The sequence below is a fragment of the Trichomycterus rosablanca genome, chromosome 7 (assembly GCF_030014385.1).
Source record: "Trichomycterus rosablanca isolate fTriRos1 chromosome 7, fTriRos1.hap1, whole genome shotgun sequence".
Lineage (NCBI taxonomy): Eukaryota > Metazoa > Chordata > Actinopteri > Siluriformes > Trichomycteridae > Trichomycterus > Trichomycterus rosablanca.
This window is the reverse complement of record NC_085994.1, coordinates 22,071,010-22,085,620: the sequence shown is the minus strand read 5'-3', so window position 1 is coordinate 22,085,620 and position 14,611 is coordinate 22,071,010. Positions and strand designations below refer to the sequence as shown.

The following is a 14,611-nucleotide window of genomic DNA, read 5'->3' as shown; positions in this document are numbered from 1 at the left end:
TTGTCAAAATACCCACTGGAATTCAAAAAACTGCTGACTTGATTGTAAACAACTTTCTCAATGATCTTAGCTATGAAAGGAAGATTTGAGACCGGCCTGTAGTTGTTTAACACAGACGCATCCAGAGTTCTCTTTTTTAGGAGTGGCTTAATGGCAGCTGTTTTCAGTGACTTTGGGAAAAAGCCTGATGCTAGTGAGACATTAACTATTTGTTGCAAATCAGTTTTTACAGAGTTAAAAATAGTTTTAAAAAATACAGATGGCAGCATGTCGAGACAACATGTCGATGATTTAAGATGCTGAACTGTTTTCTCCAGAGTTTTTTGGTCTATTGTATTAAATTGTGACATAATAGTCATGTTATTTTTAGGTGTCTGTAGGGGCGGCATGGTTTCATCGTTTGACTGAGTGGCGTTGATGGTCAGTCTAATAGTTTTGATTTTTTCACAGAAGAAATGAGCAAATTCATTACATTTCTCTGTGGACAGAAGTTCTGGTGTGATCTGTTTTGGAGGATTTGTAAGCTTGTCGACCACGTTGAATAGAGTGCGGGTGTTGTTGATGTTCCTGTTAATGATCTTAGAGAGGTGCAGCTGTCTAGCCCTGCATAACTCCGAGTTAAAACTACAAAGGCTTTGCTTATAGAGATCATAGTGGATTTGAAGTTTAGTTTTCCTCCACTTACGTTCAGCTCTCCTGCATTCTTTTTTCAGAGCTATTACCATCATTGTGTTATGCCATGGTGCTTTCTGTTTGCTCAACGTTTTCATGACTTTTACCGGGGCAACCATATCCATGACAGTCAATATTTTCACATTAAAGTTATCCAGGAGTTCATCAACTGACTCTGCAATTAAAGTTGGTGATATAGCTATGGCCTCCATAAACTGAGAACTAGTACTTTCATTTATGCACCTTTTCTTAACAGAAACAGAGCTAGTTTGAGCATCTGGAGTGATCAGCATTTCAAAGAAGACACAAAAATGATCAGAGAGGGCCAAGTCCTTGACCATAACAGAAGAAATGTTAAGACCTTTAGAAATAACTAGATCCAGAGTGTGCCCTCGAGTATGTGTAGGCCCTTTCACATGTTGCAATAGACCAAACGTGTCAAAAAGACCAAAAAGTTCTTTGGTGTTATAGTCCTTGTTATTATCTAAGTGGATGTTAAAATCCCCAGTTATGATGAAAAAGCTGTACTCAGTGGAGATAACTGACAGTAGTTCAGCAAATTCATCTATAAAATGTGCAGAGTATCTTGGAGGTTTATAAATGGTTAAAAATACAATTTTGGTAGTACCCTTCAAAATAAAACAGAGGTATTCAAAAGACATAAAATTGCCAAGCACAGTCTCTTTGCACTGGAATACATCTTTAAATAAGGCAGCTACTCCTCCACCTTTCCTACCACTTCGACACACATTCATAGAACTGAAGTTTGCTGGTGCTGTTTCATTAAGAACAGTAGCACTGCTGCCTTCTGCTAACCATGTTTCAGTTAGAAACAGAAAATCTAAACTGTAGGATAGAATTGTCATTCACTAAAAATGATTTGTTGGCTAGAGATCTAATATTAAGCAGAGCTAGCTTTAAAGGAACCACAGGAGCCCCTGGGGCAGCCCAAGGTTGTCGTGGTACAGGTAAGAGGTTAGACTGGTTGACTTGATATGCTGAATGCGTTCTATTCTTTCTATTTCTAATCAACACAGGAATAGAAAACATTTCAGGCATACTGGGTCCAAGCTTACTCTCCAAACTGTTGTCAGTATCATATCTGCTATAGCAAGGACCCTGAACACATCACAACGTGTTATCATTGTTTTGTATTCTGCAGCCGCTATCAGTAGCACTCGCTGAACATTCTGAACTCTGTACAGCCAGAAGAGATGAAGTACAAGGCTGCTGCTGACGGTGCTGAAGTGGCCTCAGAGCCCGGGGGGGGAAGGGGAAGGGGTGCCCTGGGCTTTTTGGGTGAAACCTGTGGACTGGCTGAGATGGAGTGTGAGAATTTAGTCCCAACACACACCAGTTTCTCTGTGAAATCCATATGTGGAGGTGATGTTGTTGAGAGAGAGAAATTGGAGGATGACTGTGATGTCTCTGCTGTTGACTGCTGTGTCACTGCCTGATGATGAAGGTCGTAATAGCTTTCATCAAGAGTCAGAAACTCAGCCTGAGATGTGTTCTCCAGTGATGGGGATTGTATGTTTGATGGTCCTTCATGGTTGAAGGCAGGTGAGGGAGGTTGAGGATGCACGTATTGTGTCGAGTCAGTCCAAGAAGCAGATGGGTGGCGAAGAGCAAAATGGAGGTTGTCCTTTAGTGCCTTCACTCCAGTCTTGCTTAGGTGGGTGCCATCTGGGTAAAAAAATTCTCTGCGCCCCCAGAATAGATTAAAATTGTCAATATAATCCAAACCTTTCAAACTGCAGGTTCTGCTTAGCCACGTGTTGAGGTTGAGTAGCCGTGAGAACATATTAGATCCTCGGGCTGGGAGAGGTCCGCTGATGAACTTCTGAGCAGTCAGCTTCTCAAGTGTATTAAACAGTTCAGTGAAGTTGTTCTTTAAGATTTCTGACTCCTCTCTGTGAATGTCACTTCTGCCCACGTGCAGAATAATTCGGTCGATCGCTCCATGCTGGGAGAGAATGTTGGGAAGTTCCTCATTTAATTCCGAGACAGTCACATTCGGGAGACAGCATGTTAGCATTGATCTGCTGCCTATATTCTTGATGGCAGAGTCACCGACGATCAGAGTTTTCAGCGCGTTCTCTGCGTCAGGCGAGGGCCTCTGCTTAATCAGTCTCGTGTTTTTGCTAGCCCGCTTTGAGACCCCTTTTATAGTCAGCTTCGCTGGTTTTGATTCGTTACCATTACCGCTGGGGGTAACCTCGATCAGATTTCTGAGCGGTTCAAAACGATTCAGCAAGGGGATCGGTTTTTGTTGCGACCCTGCTATTTTCCCACGGGGTGCAATTGTGCTAGCTTTTGGAATAGTTTTAGCTTTCCGAGCCCATGATGAACACTGTGGCGTGGAAGACATTAAGACAGCCACCTGCTGCTTTTGTGCTTTTGGTTTTGCTCCAAGTTTGTGCCACCGACTTATTCTCTCACATGGCTCGTTTCTGTTCCCCTGTTTTGATTGACTTCTGTCAAGCTTCGGGAAGTCTGTTAAGCTGTCTAGCCTTAGTTTAGCTGGTTGTTCTGTGTTAGATTTTGACTCACCCTCGAGTGATCTGGAACCATTTCTCCTCTCCGTTCCAGGTAGGATTGTGTCTAGTTTAATGTATTTCTGTAATGTATTTCTGTAATTCTGTGCCTTTCCAGCCGATCTATTGTCGGTGTCTGCTGATTGAGCTCTATATTTTAGAAATAAAAGATAAAAAATAACTAAAATAACTAAAAACTAAAAGCAAGCGGAGAGCAGACAGAAAGCGTGCAGCCAGAGCGAGCGTCAAGGACAAATCTTATAAAACTAATGAAATGGATAAGGAGCGGCACATTGTCGTGATGGGCACCACTGTCGCCTCACAGTAAGAATGTCCTGGGTTTGATTTCCAGGTGGAGAGGTCTGTTTTTTTCTGTGTGGAGTTTGCATGTTCTCCCTAGGTGTGCGTGGGTTTCCTCCGAGTACTTCGGTTTCCTTCCACAGTCCAAAGACATGCAGTCAGGTTAATTAGAGATACTCCACTCAAGTCCCTCTCAGTATGAGTGTGTGCATCTGTGTTGCCTTGTGATGATCTGGCGACCTGTCTGGGGTGTTTACTACCTTTTGCCCAGTAAGTCGGACCCACCGTGACCCTGAATAGGGTAAAGCAGTGGTAAAACAGACCACGAATGAATTTAAAACTAATTAAATGCATGAGAAGAATCACATAATGTACCATCGTGAAAATCTCTGCGGTTGTTTTCCAAATACCATGCTATTTCTTAAATAGTGTGCTAAATTCGGTTTCGACCAATGGCAAAGCTACTCGTTCGTGCACACTGCGTAGGGTTTTATGTGTGGATTAGGATACAGCCGTCCAGCTAGCCTGATAAGCAGTGTTCTTTTCGCTTTGCCGTGCTGCCTAACACGATAAGTTTTATAAATTAACAAAATAAAAACAAATATATTCTTTATGATCTGTATTTAATAAAATATATTATTTGAATAAATTTAAAAGCTCGTACTGCGTTACTACACAGTAACAAACGATGAATACACTATGGATACATGACCATGAATACACAATAGAAACACAATGAATACATGACGATAAAAAAACCATGGGTACACAATGACTACATGATAACCACATAAATAGTTTATTGAATGAATTTAAAAGCCGGGTTTGGAATCACAGGCCTGGAATCACAGCGGTTTCTCTCAGTAGTGCGTTGCAGCCCAGTGGGCAGTCTTATCTATAGGGTGGGCTTTAGCTCTGTTTATAACTTGTGCTAAGTTTTCTGAAAATCGCATTTGCGTTCGCTTTACTTAGTTAAAATTCAGGCTGGATTTTTTTCTTTCAAAACATGAAGTTAGAAACCGGTTCATTTTGGTTCTTTTTACTGCATTTGTGTGTGTTTACTGCGGTACCCTGTGAGTCAGCTGCACAGATTCCTGAAGGTAAGCAACCAAGCGAGAATCTTCACTAATCATAGCACAGAAAATCACACATCACCCAACATTTACCTAACACGCATTAAAACAACTAGTTTATATGTTTTATTAAATGTTAAGACCTTCGGGAGACTCTAAGCATTACATAGTTTGAAAATAAAAGAGAAAACTGGAGAAACTGGACAAAACTTCTGTGTTGATTGTGTGTGTCTGTCGCTGACGTGGAGCCTGCATGCATGCCTGCACGGTTCAGTTCAGTTCGAACATGCAGCAGCCCAGCTCACGGTGTTCCGTACGGTATTTTAAAACTGATTTAAAACACTTTTCACTAATGCCTGAACGTATAATGACGCAGTAGCTCGATTAACAGTTACAATCACAAGTCAATGCGCTTGTATTTGTTACGAGGCATCATTTTGTTTAGTAAATTAAAGCCACGATTAATCGCATGCCTCGCTGCATGAAAGACTACAGGATGTAACGACGATCCGTACAGCACTGGAGCACTGGTTAGTTTTACTATACTGTGCATCAGCAATGCATCAGCAATGCATCATTAAAGCTGTTTTTTACTAAATACCAGTAAATTATCCCATATCCTAATTTGAATTACAGTTTGGATTTGGTATTTGGTTGTGTTTTGAACCCCGTATGATGTTTAATTCTATTAAAACGCCAATTATATATATTAAAAAACTACAGTGAAACAGTACATTTCTGATATTATGTAAAAACCTGTTGGTTCATTCATTTTAAAGCCAACTGTGATTAGATTTTTAACAGATCTAATACAAATATTTCCACATTTTGGTTTGATAGATTTTAACTCGTTTTAACGTAAATCTAACGTTTAAATGAAACCAATCAACCTAAAGTTGCAGGCTTCAGATTAAGACTTGCATTGACTTTATTCCTCTGTATTTACATCAAAATCAATAAAACGTACGCTTTATTACATTAACGTATATATATATATATATACAGTATATATATATGAGTCATTCTATAATTTGGGGTACATTCCATGTCCTATGATAATAATTATATTTATTCTAACTATTTTCTTTAAAAATGTCATATTTTACCTATTAATGGAAAACATGTTGTAATATCACAAAAACATTATGTGCATCCTATGCTTCATTTAACTTGAAATTTGTCATGATGTTCCTAAATGAACAGTTTTTGCTGTGTCCGTTTTTTAAGTTGAGGGTGCCTTGGTTTCAAAATAATGAATAAAATTATAATTATAAAATTATGGGCAACAACATTTATTTTTTTAATTATTTCAATAGTTTAAATACTAAAGAAAAATTATATTTTTAAAATTGAGTTTCTCTTTTAAATAATTTAAATATATTTATTTATTATTGTCCGCAAAAGTTCTGTCAACTATGTTACTAACAGAACTCCACTCAGCAACTCAAACATGGTTTGTTCTAAAACTATGTGACCAGCATTACATGATATCATTTTTCTCTGTAGAGGGCATATTGAACAAACTGTGGTGAATGTCCTCTTATTTTTAAAAATATTTTATCTATAATAGAACATTGTCAATGAGTATATTAATTGACCGTCAACTATGTTACATACATTGTTATGGTTACAATTTTTTTAAATAATTTTAATTCAAATGTATGTTCAAATTAGACATTATTCTGTTCAAGAAATGACATGTGGTCAGCCAGGCAAGGTCTACCACTGAAGTTATGGGTCAAAATAGGGAAATTGTCAACTATGTTACCTGTCAACTAAGTTACCTAGTAGTCTACATCTACTTGCCCTTTTAAATAAAATAAATAATAATTATGTTTAAATTAAGCTTTGCAACTAGTTGATATGTTACACTAAAGGAATATATTAACTTGAACCACTGATTGTTCTGTTGAGAAAGAACATTGTTTTTGTACTTTTTTGGTGATGTGAAATGTACCCCAAATTATAGAATGACCCATATATATATACCATTTCTGATATACCATCAGTCGTTTAGCAGCACTCAGCTTATTCCATAGTAAGATCAGCGTTTCCTTTGAGAACTGAAAAAGTACGTGTAAGCATATCCTGTAGTCAAATTACGCCATGGTTTGCTTAATCTGGATGATTTTACACTGAATAATCTACTGTTTTATCCATGTAAAAAGGGCGTCCAGTATATTTGCTTAGTTGGTGAAAAAAAGGTGGAAACTCTCCCCATGATTCACTGCCTTTTAGGCACATAGGCTGCAGGTCTCCCCTTATTATACAGGTCTTACTGGAGTCCCAACACACCCACACACCAAGTAGAAATTATAAAAATATTACAGCTGTATTATTGTACTTTTAATGCAGAAATGATTTTGTATTTCTTTTTTTTTTGCTTTTATAAGTTTTTTGCTTTTATAGCGAACAGAAAATGGGGAACTGTTATCTATGTAACTACCTACCTACCTAACTACCTATCTTGACCTTTAATTGGTTCAAAAGGTTTCCCATAACAATGTAAATACAATTAATCCGTGCCAGACCTCCCAAACCACCACTTACCTAACCCTTATAATGTCTTAAATGGTCTTTTTTTGTTATAAATACAAGTATATTTTCCCTTAAATCTTAAATTATAATATACACATTACTGTAACAAACAATAATAATAAACAACAATACACAGTAGTACTAGTAAGTAAGTAAGTAATTTATTTATAAAGCACATTTACAACCAAAGTGCTGTACATGTTGAAACATAAAACACATAAAAAAGCAACACAAAGTATAAAACAGTAGAACAACAGAAACGCAGACCATGACACTCATCCAGGAAATGCTAGTTGGTAGAAGTGCGTTTTTAGTCTAGATTTAAAAACAGAAATGGAGGAAGCGGCCCTGATGTCCAAAGGTAGACTGTTCCACAACCTCGGAGCAGCAACTGCAAAGGCTCGATCAGGCTGTACATAAAACAACACACATCACATTTCAGTACGTGTGCTGTACCTTACACGTAATAAATTCCTTTCTTTTTTATAAAATGTATCTACCAGAAACAACAATAACTCATATTTCTCTATTATTTCCTTATTTATTTTAATAGTGTTGTATTTTGTAGGTGTAATTGCATGAAAGACAGAATACTTGACTGAGCCGAATTCCTTCTTCTCTCTCACTCACTGTCCCCTCTGTCTGATACACAATGACACCTACTGGCAGGAGTAATTATACTACAAATACAAACAAAAAGTGATTTTTTTCATCTTTTCACCAGTACGCATCCTCTGCACCTTCTTTGGGGACATTTTAATATTGAATTTTACAAAATATAAAGAAAACACTGGAAAAACACTGTCCGCTGTCCGAATGTTCGCTCACTGTATATATATATATATATATATATATATATATATATATACAGTGTATCACAAAAGTGAGTACACCCCTCACATTTCTGCAGATATTTAAGTATATCTTTTCATGGGACAACACTGACAAAATGACACTTTGACACAATGAAAAGTAGTCTGTGTGCAGCTTATATAACAGTGTAAATTTATTCTTCCCTCAAAATAACTCAATATACAGCCATTAATGTCTAAACCACCGGCAACAAAAGTGAGTACACCCCTAAGAGACTACACCCCTCAATGTCCAAATTGAGCACTGCTTGTCATTTTCCCTCCAAAATGTCATGTGATTTGTTAGTGTTACTAGGTCTCAGGTGTGCATAGGGAGCAGGTGTGTAGTACAGCTCTCACACTCTCTCATACTGGTCACTGAAAGTTCCAACATGACACCTCATGGCAAAGAACTCTCTGAGGATCTTAAAAGACGAATTGTTGCGCTACATGAAGATGGCCAAGGCTACAAGAAGATTGCCAACACCCTGAAACTGAGCTGCAGCACAGTGGCCAAGATCATCCAGCGTTTTAAAAGAGCAGGGTCCACTCAGAACAGACCTCGCGTTGGTCGTCCAAAGAAGCTGAGTGCACGTGCTCAGCGTCACATCCAACTGCTGTCTTTGAAAGATAGGCGCAGGAGTGCTGTCAGCATTGCTGCAGAGATTGAAAAGGTGGGGGGTCAGCCTGTCAGTGCTCAGACCATACGCCGCACACTACATCAAATTGGTCTGCATGGCTGTCACCCCAGAAGGAAGCCTCTTCTGAGGTCTCTACACAAGAAAGCCCGCAAACAGTTTGCTGAAGACATGTCAACAAAGGACATGGATTACTGGAACCATGTCCTATGGTCTGATGAGACCAAGATTAATTTGTTTGGTTCAGATGGTCTCAAGCATGTGTGGCGGCAATCAGGTGAGGAGTACAAAGATAAGTGTGTCATGCCTACAGTCAAGCATGGAGGTGGGAATGCCATGGTCTGGGGCTGCATGAGTGCAGCAGGTGTTGGGGAGTTACATTTCATTGAGGGACACATGAACTCCAATATGTACTGTGAAATACTGAAGCAGAGCATGATCCCCTCCCTCCGGAAACTAGGTCGCAGGGCAGTGTTCCAGCATGATAATGACCCCAAACACACCTCTAAGACGACCACTGCTTTATTGAAGAGGCTGAGGGTAAAGGTGATGGACTGGCCAAGCATGTCTCCAGACCTAAACCCAATAGAACATATTTGGGGCATCCTCAAGCGGAAGGTGGAGGAGCACAAAGTCTCGAATATCCGCCAGCTCCGTGATGTCGTCATGGAGGAGTGGAAAAGCATTCCAGTGGCAACCTGTGAAGCTCTGGTAAACTCCATGCCCAGGAGAGTTAAGGCAGTTCTGGGAAATAATGGTGGCCACACAAAATATTGACACTTTAGGAACTTTCACTAAGGGGTGTACTCACTTTTGTTGCCGGTGGTTTAGACATTAATGGCTGTATATTGAGTTATTTTGAGGGAAGAATAAATTTACACTGTTATATAAGCTGCACACAGACTACTTTTCATTGTGTCAAAGTGTCATTTTGTCAGTGTTGTCCCATGAAAAGATATACTTAAATATCTGCAGAAATGTGAGGGGTGTACTCACTTTTGTGATACACTGTATATAGGGAGAGAGAGAGAGAGAGAGAGAGAGAGACGGTTGGAGTCAACTTGTTCATGACGTCACATGTTTCGCGAATTTCTGTTCGTAATTCGAAATTTGTTTGTACGTTAAGTTGAAAAAGATTGTTCATAACCCGAAATGTTTGTATGTAACTCAAGGGTCTATCTATCTATCTATCTATCTATCTATCTATCTATCTATCTATCTATCTATCTATCTATCTATCTATCTATCTATCTATCTATCTATCTATCAGATAGTATCTGACGGTTTCACGGTATATCACGGTTTTATTTTGTATGACTGGGACTTTTTATATGTCTGTGGCTGATTTTACTGTCACTGTCAAGTACATAGAATATAAAAGGTTTTATCATGTACAGTGGGGGAAATAAGTATTTGATCCCCTGCTGATTTTGTAAGTTTACCCCCTTACAAAGACTTGAACAGTCTATAATTTTATGGAAGGTGTATTTTAACAGAGAGACAGAATATCAACAAAAAATCCAGAAAAAAAACATTAAATAAAAGTTATACATTAATTTGTATGTAATTAAGGGAAATAAGTATTTGATCCCCTACCAACCAGCAAGAATTCTGACCCCCACAGACCGGTTATGTGCCCATGAGGCACACAAATTAGTCCTGTCCCTGTATAAAAGACTCCTGTCACAGAATCAGTTTCTTCTGTTCAAATCTCTCGACCACCATGGGCAAGATCAAAGAGCTATCAAAGGACGTCAGGGACAAGATTGTAGACCTGCACAAGGCTGGAATGGGCTACAAGACCATCAGCAAGAAGCTTGGTGAGAAAGAGACCACTGTTGGTGCGATCATTCGAAAATGGAAGAAATACAAGATCACAGTCAATCACCCTCACTCTGGAGCTCCATGCAAGATCTCACCTGGTGGGGTAAGAATGATTCTGAGAAAGGTGAGGTCAGTCCAGAATTACATGGGAGGAGCTTGTCAATGATCTCAAGGGAGCTTGGGAGCTTTATTATTCGCAAGGGAGCTTTATTATTAATAGTTACCACTGATTGTATACTGTTATACTGAGGTACGACTCCACTGATATACAACTTGATCACAGGTCTGTTGTAGAAAGTGGACGACTTTACATACCTACGCTTCCAGTCTGCTTTAGTGTTGTTGGTATAACATCAGTATAGCAATTAAACTGTAGTTTAATTTTGCCCCGGTAGTAACATTGCTTAACCGTTTGCTTTTTTTTTTTTTTGCAACTACTGTACCCTGACAAACCATACAGTATATAGTGTTTTAATCTGTGTCAGAACAACAACAAAAAAACTTCTAAACTGCTGACACAGCTCATTTCTTTGCTGTTTTTGTTTAAGACTTGATTAATATCATTAGGGAGAAATGGGTGGTAAAGAACAGAAAGGAAAGAAAAGACAATTAAGAAAAAAACCTTTAAAATGTAAAGAAAAACCCCATAAAATACTTAATGGTCATTGGTTACAGAGTCTGTATTGGTTATAGAGTCGGTAGCACTCATTCTTACACAGAGCTCAGAGGGTTAGAACCCCTACAGACTTGTGCATATATACTTTACACATTCACTTACAGAGCACCTTAATAGGTAATCCTATTTGATAATTACATTCACTGGTTATTTTATAATGTATGCTATAATGTACACTGACTGGAGCTCTAGCGGTTGCAATTTGTCACCCCCTTTACCTGATTTACTAACCAAAAGGGACCTCCACTAATCAGATGATGTTTGGGTGGTGGACTATTCTCAGCCCTGCAATGACACTAATGATACTATAGTAATAACATAGTATCAGGTACAACAGTGTAGTTAGGATTTTAAATACTGGTTTAACTTGCCTTTTATTAGGGCGTTTAATACACACTACCATGTTGATGTCATTGAAGGACTGAGAATAGTCCACCAACCAAATGAAATCTGGTCCTTATAAAGAACTGTAATCAGTATTCAAGAACAGTAATCAACATTCAGTAGCTGCATTTGAATTAGTGTAAAATATCTCTTTCTCTTCTTCTAATTTAGCTCCCTGGTTACTGATTCATTGCTTTTTTGTCCCACAGAAAATCTTCTTGTCGTAACCGTCGCCACAAAAGAAAGCGATGGATTTAAGCGGTTCATGAGATCTGCACGGCACTTTAATTACACTGTGAAGGTACAGAAAATGTCAAAGATGCAGCATGGCTCTTGAAAGCTAAACTAAAGCATCATTCTATTCATTTCATTCTACAACATTACATTCTGCACTTTATCATTGAATTTCTTTATGTTTTCTTTGATAGGTACTTGGTAGGGGCGAGAAATGGACCGGTGGGGACTACATGTCTGCACCAGGAGGAGGGCAGAAAGTTCGTCTTCTGAAATCCGCCCTGGAGAGCATAAAGGAGGAAGATAAAATTATTCTTTTTATAGACAGGTATGTACTCCCATGGAAAATGATGAATAAGCTAAAACTAGTGACATGCTGGAATGAAAATCATTCAGGGGAGAAATGTTCTATAATTTTAGCCATTTGATGAAATGAAATTAATTTAAGAACCAATAAAACAGGTCGGTTATAAATGAGAAACTGCTTTAACGTTTTTACTCGCAAAAAAACATCCCACTGCTCGATAGGTGCCATCGTAACAAGACAATCTATGTTATTCACTTTATCTATCAGTGGTCTATAGGTTGTGGCTTTTCAGTGTATATTACATTTATGACTAGGGATGCCTATATCTTTTAACCGATAACCGACAAGCTTATAGGTTGCCATTAACATATATTTATTCAATAATAAAAACAGAATAACATAATAAACATTGCAGTAATGTAGAATATAAATACCTTGAGCAGAACCAGTTCAGTATTCAAAATGTAGGTTTTGAACTGTAGCTTTTGGCAAACAGTTCATTACAAGCTCTTAATTAAGATGCAGTTGGTATATTAAAGCTTACCTGACAGCATTAGTTGGAGGGATTGGGGCACGGAAAAAATATAAGGGCATAAAATGTTCTGCGCGAATTGAGAATGGCAGAGCACTATCTGTGGAAAAAAAAGCTGTTGGTGAGCATCAGCGACCTGATCATGTGTGTAGAGCAAAGTAGCTTTGCTTTTAAAATGTATCTTTTTTTAATTTATGCATTTTCTCCCATTTTTCTCCTGATTTAGTGTAGTCAATTTGTCTTCCGCTGCTGGGGGATCCCAGATTGCATTTGAGGACCCGAGTTTCAAACCGAGGAGTTCAGAATCTTGCCTCTGGTGTGCTAGCGGAATATCCCATTTTTAACAGTCGTTATTTTAACCATGGCATCTTTGTCGGTTATCGGGTAGTTGAATAATAACTGATATTCCTAACCATGACCCCAAAGCAAGTTTTATCCTGGTCCAGTTCCACTGGGTAACATACTGGGAGTGAGGCAAGAATACTCTGGACAGGTCGCCAATCCATTGCAGGGCTTTGTGTGTAGATGTCCATCTAACCGATAGCACTGCTAAGATAGCACTGCTAAACACAGGTCTTAGCAATAGTGGGCTTGCATAATAGACCTCTGCACCACCCGAGCACCTTGATACATATTAAACACTGTAATATTTAAATGTAATTGTAAATAATCCTCAACAGTCTAGATGGTAACTTCTGTCTTCTTGGGATTTCTGCAGCTATGACGTGATCTTCTCGTCGGGCCCAAAAGAGCTGCTGAAGAAGTTCCAGCAGACCAAGCATAAGGTGGTCTTCTCTGCCGAGACCCTCATTTGGCCGGACCGTCATCTGGAAGACAAGCATCCACACGTCAGAGAAGGAAAGAGGTTCCTTGGAGCCGGAGGTGGGTACAGTACTATGACAGTATACACAGCAACACCTCAGGAAGCACTGGCTGGAACAGTTGTGTTCATACTTTATAGCTAAAAGTATGTGGACACCTGACCATGTGGCTGTTGTACATTTTATTCCAAAACCACAGGCTTTCCACTGGATTTCCACAAAATCTTGGAGTGTCTTTGTGAAAATTTGGATCCATTCAGTAGAAAGAGCATCCACGAGGTCAGGCTCAAGTGTTAAATGTGAAGGTCTAGCTTGCAATTCAAAGTTCCAATTCATCCCTTAGAGGTGTACAATCTGGTTGAGATCAGGATTCCTTCAGACCATTAAAATTTATCCACAGCAACCTTGTCAACCAAAGCTTGAACATGAAACGGCCTTCCCCAAACTTTTGCCACAATGTTAAAAGCATATACTTTTAAACTCACTATATAGACAAAAGTATTGGGACACCCCTGCTAATTTTAGAATTAATGTATTTCAGCGGGCGGCCCGTTGGCTCGGTGGGTAGCACTCACAGCAAGACGATCCTGGGTTCCATCCCCAGGTGGGGCGGTCCAGGTCCTTTCTGTGCAGAGTCTGAATGTTCTCCCTGTGTCTGCGTGGGTTTCCTCCGGGTGCCCGTCCAGGGTGTTACTGTGTGCCTTGCGCCCATTGAAAAGCTGGGATCGGCTGCAGCACCCCCCGCGACCCTAATTGGATAAGCGGTTAAGAACGTCAGTGACACTAACAGGTGTATTATATGCTTCCAACTTTGCAGCAACAGTTTAGGGAAGGCCCTTTGCTGTAAAGAAAAGGGGATTTAAAGGGGACTTTAGCCCTGGACTGAACAGCTCTGGAATGAACTGGAACATCAATTGAGGCTTTCTTGACCAACATCAGTGCCCAGCCATACTAATTCTCTTTTGACTGAATGAGCACAAATTTCCACAGACATAGTTCAAAGACTTGTGACAAGCTTTCTCAAACGAGTGGTTGTTCTAGCTGAAAAAGATCACATTGAGGTCAGTTGAGGCTTTCCTGACCGACATCAGTGCCCAGCCATACACATGCTCTTTTGGCTGCATGAGCACAAATTCCCACAGACATAGTTAGTTCAAAGTCTTTTTAGAATCATTCTCAGAAGAGTGGTTGTTGTTAGGGATGTCCCGATCCGATCTCAAAGAT

At 39.3% G+C, this 14,611-nt stretch overlaps 1 protein-coding gene across 1 annotated transcript in view; it reads left to right on the top strand.

Annotated features, from left to right (window-relative positions):
- Positions 1 to 4,332: 4,332 nt before the first annotated feature.
- plod1a (procollagen-lysine, 2-oxoglutarate 5-dioxygenase 1a) overlaps positions 4,333 to 14,611 on the top strand; it is a 30,224-nt gene continuing 19,945 nt past the window's right edge. The window contains exons 1-4 of the mRNA XM_062998513.1: positions 4,333 to 4,609; positions 11,703 to 11,794; positions 11,922 to 12,055; positions 13,285 to 13,448. Coding sequence (XP_062854583.1) covers positions 4,516 to 4,609; positions 11,703 to 11,794; positions 11,922 to 12,055; positions 13,285 to 13,448 — 484 coding nt within the window. The 5' untranslated portion in view covers positions 4,333 to 4,515. The remainder of the gene's footprint in view (positions 4,610 to 11,702; positions 11,795 to 11,921; positions 12,056 to 13,284; positions 13,449 to 14,611) is intronic.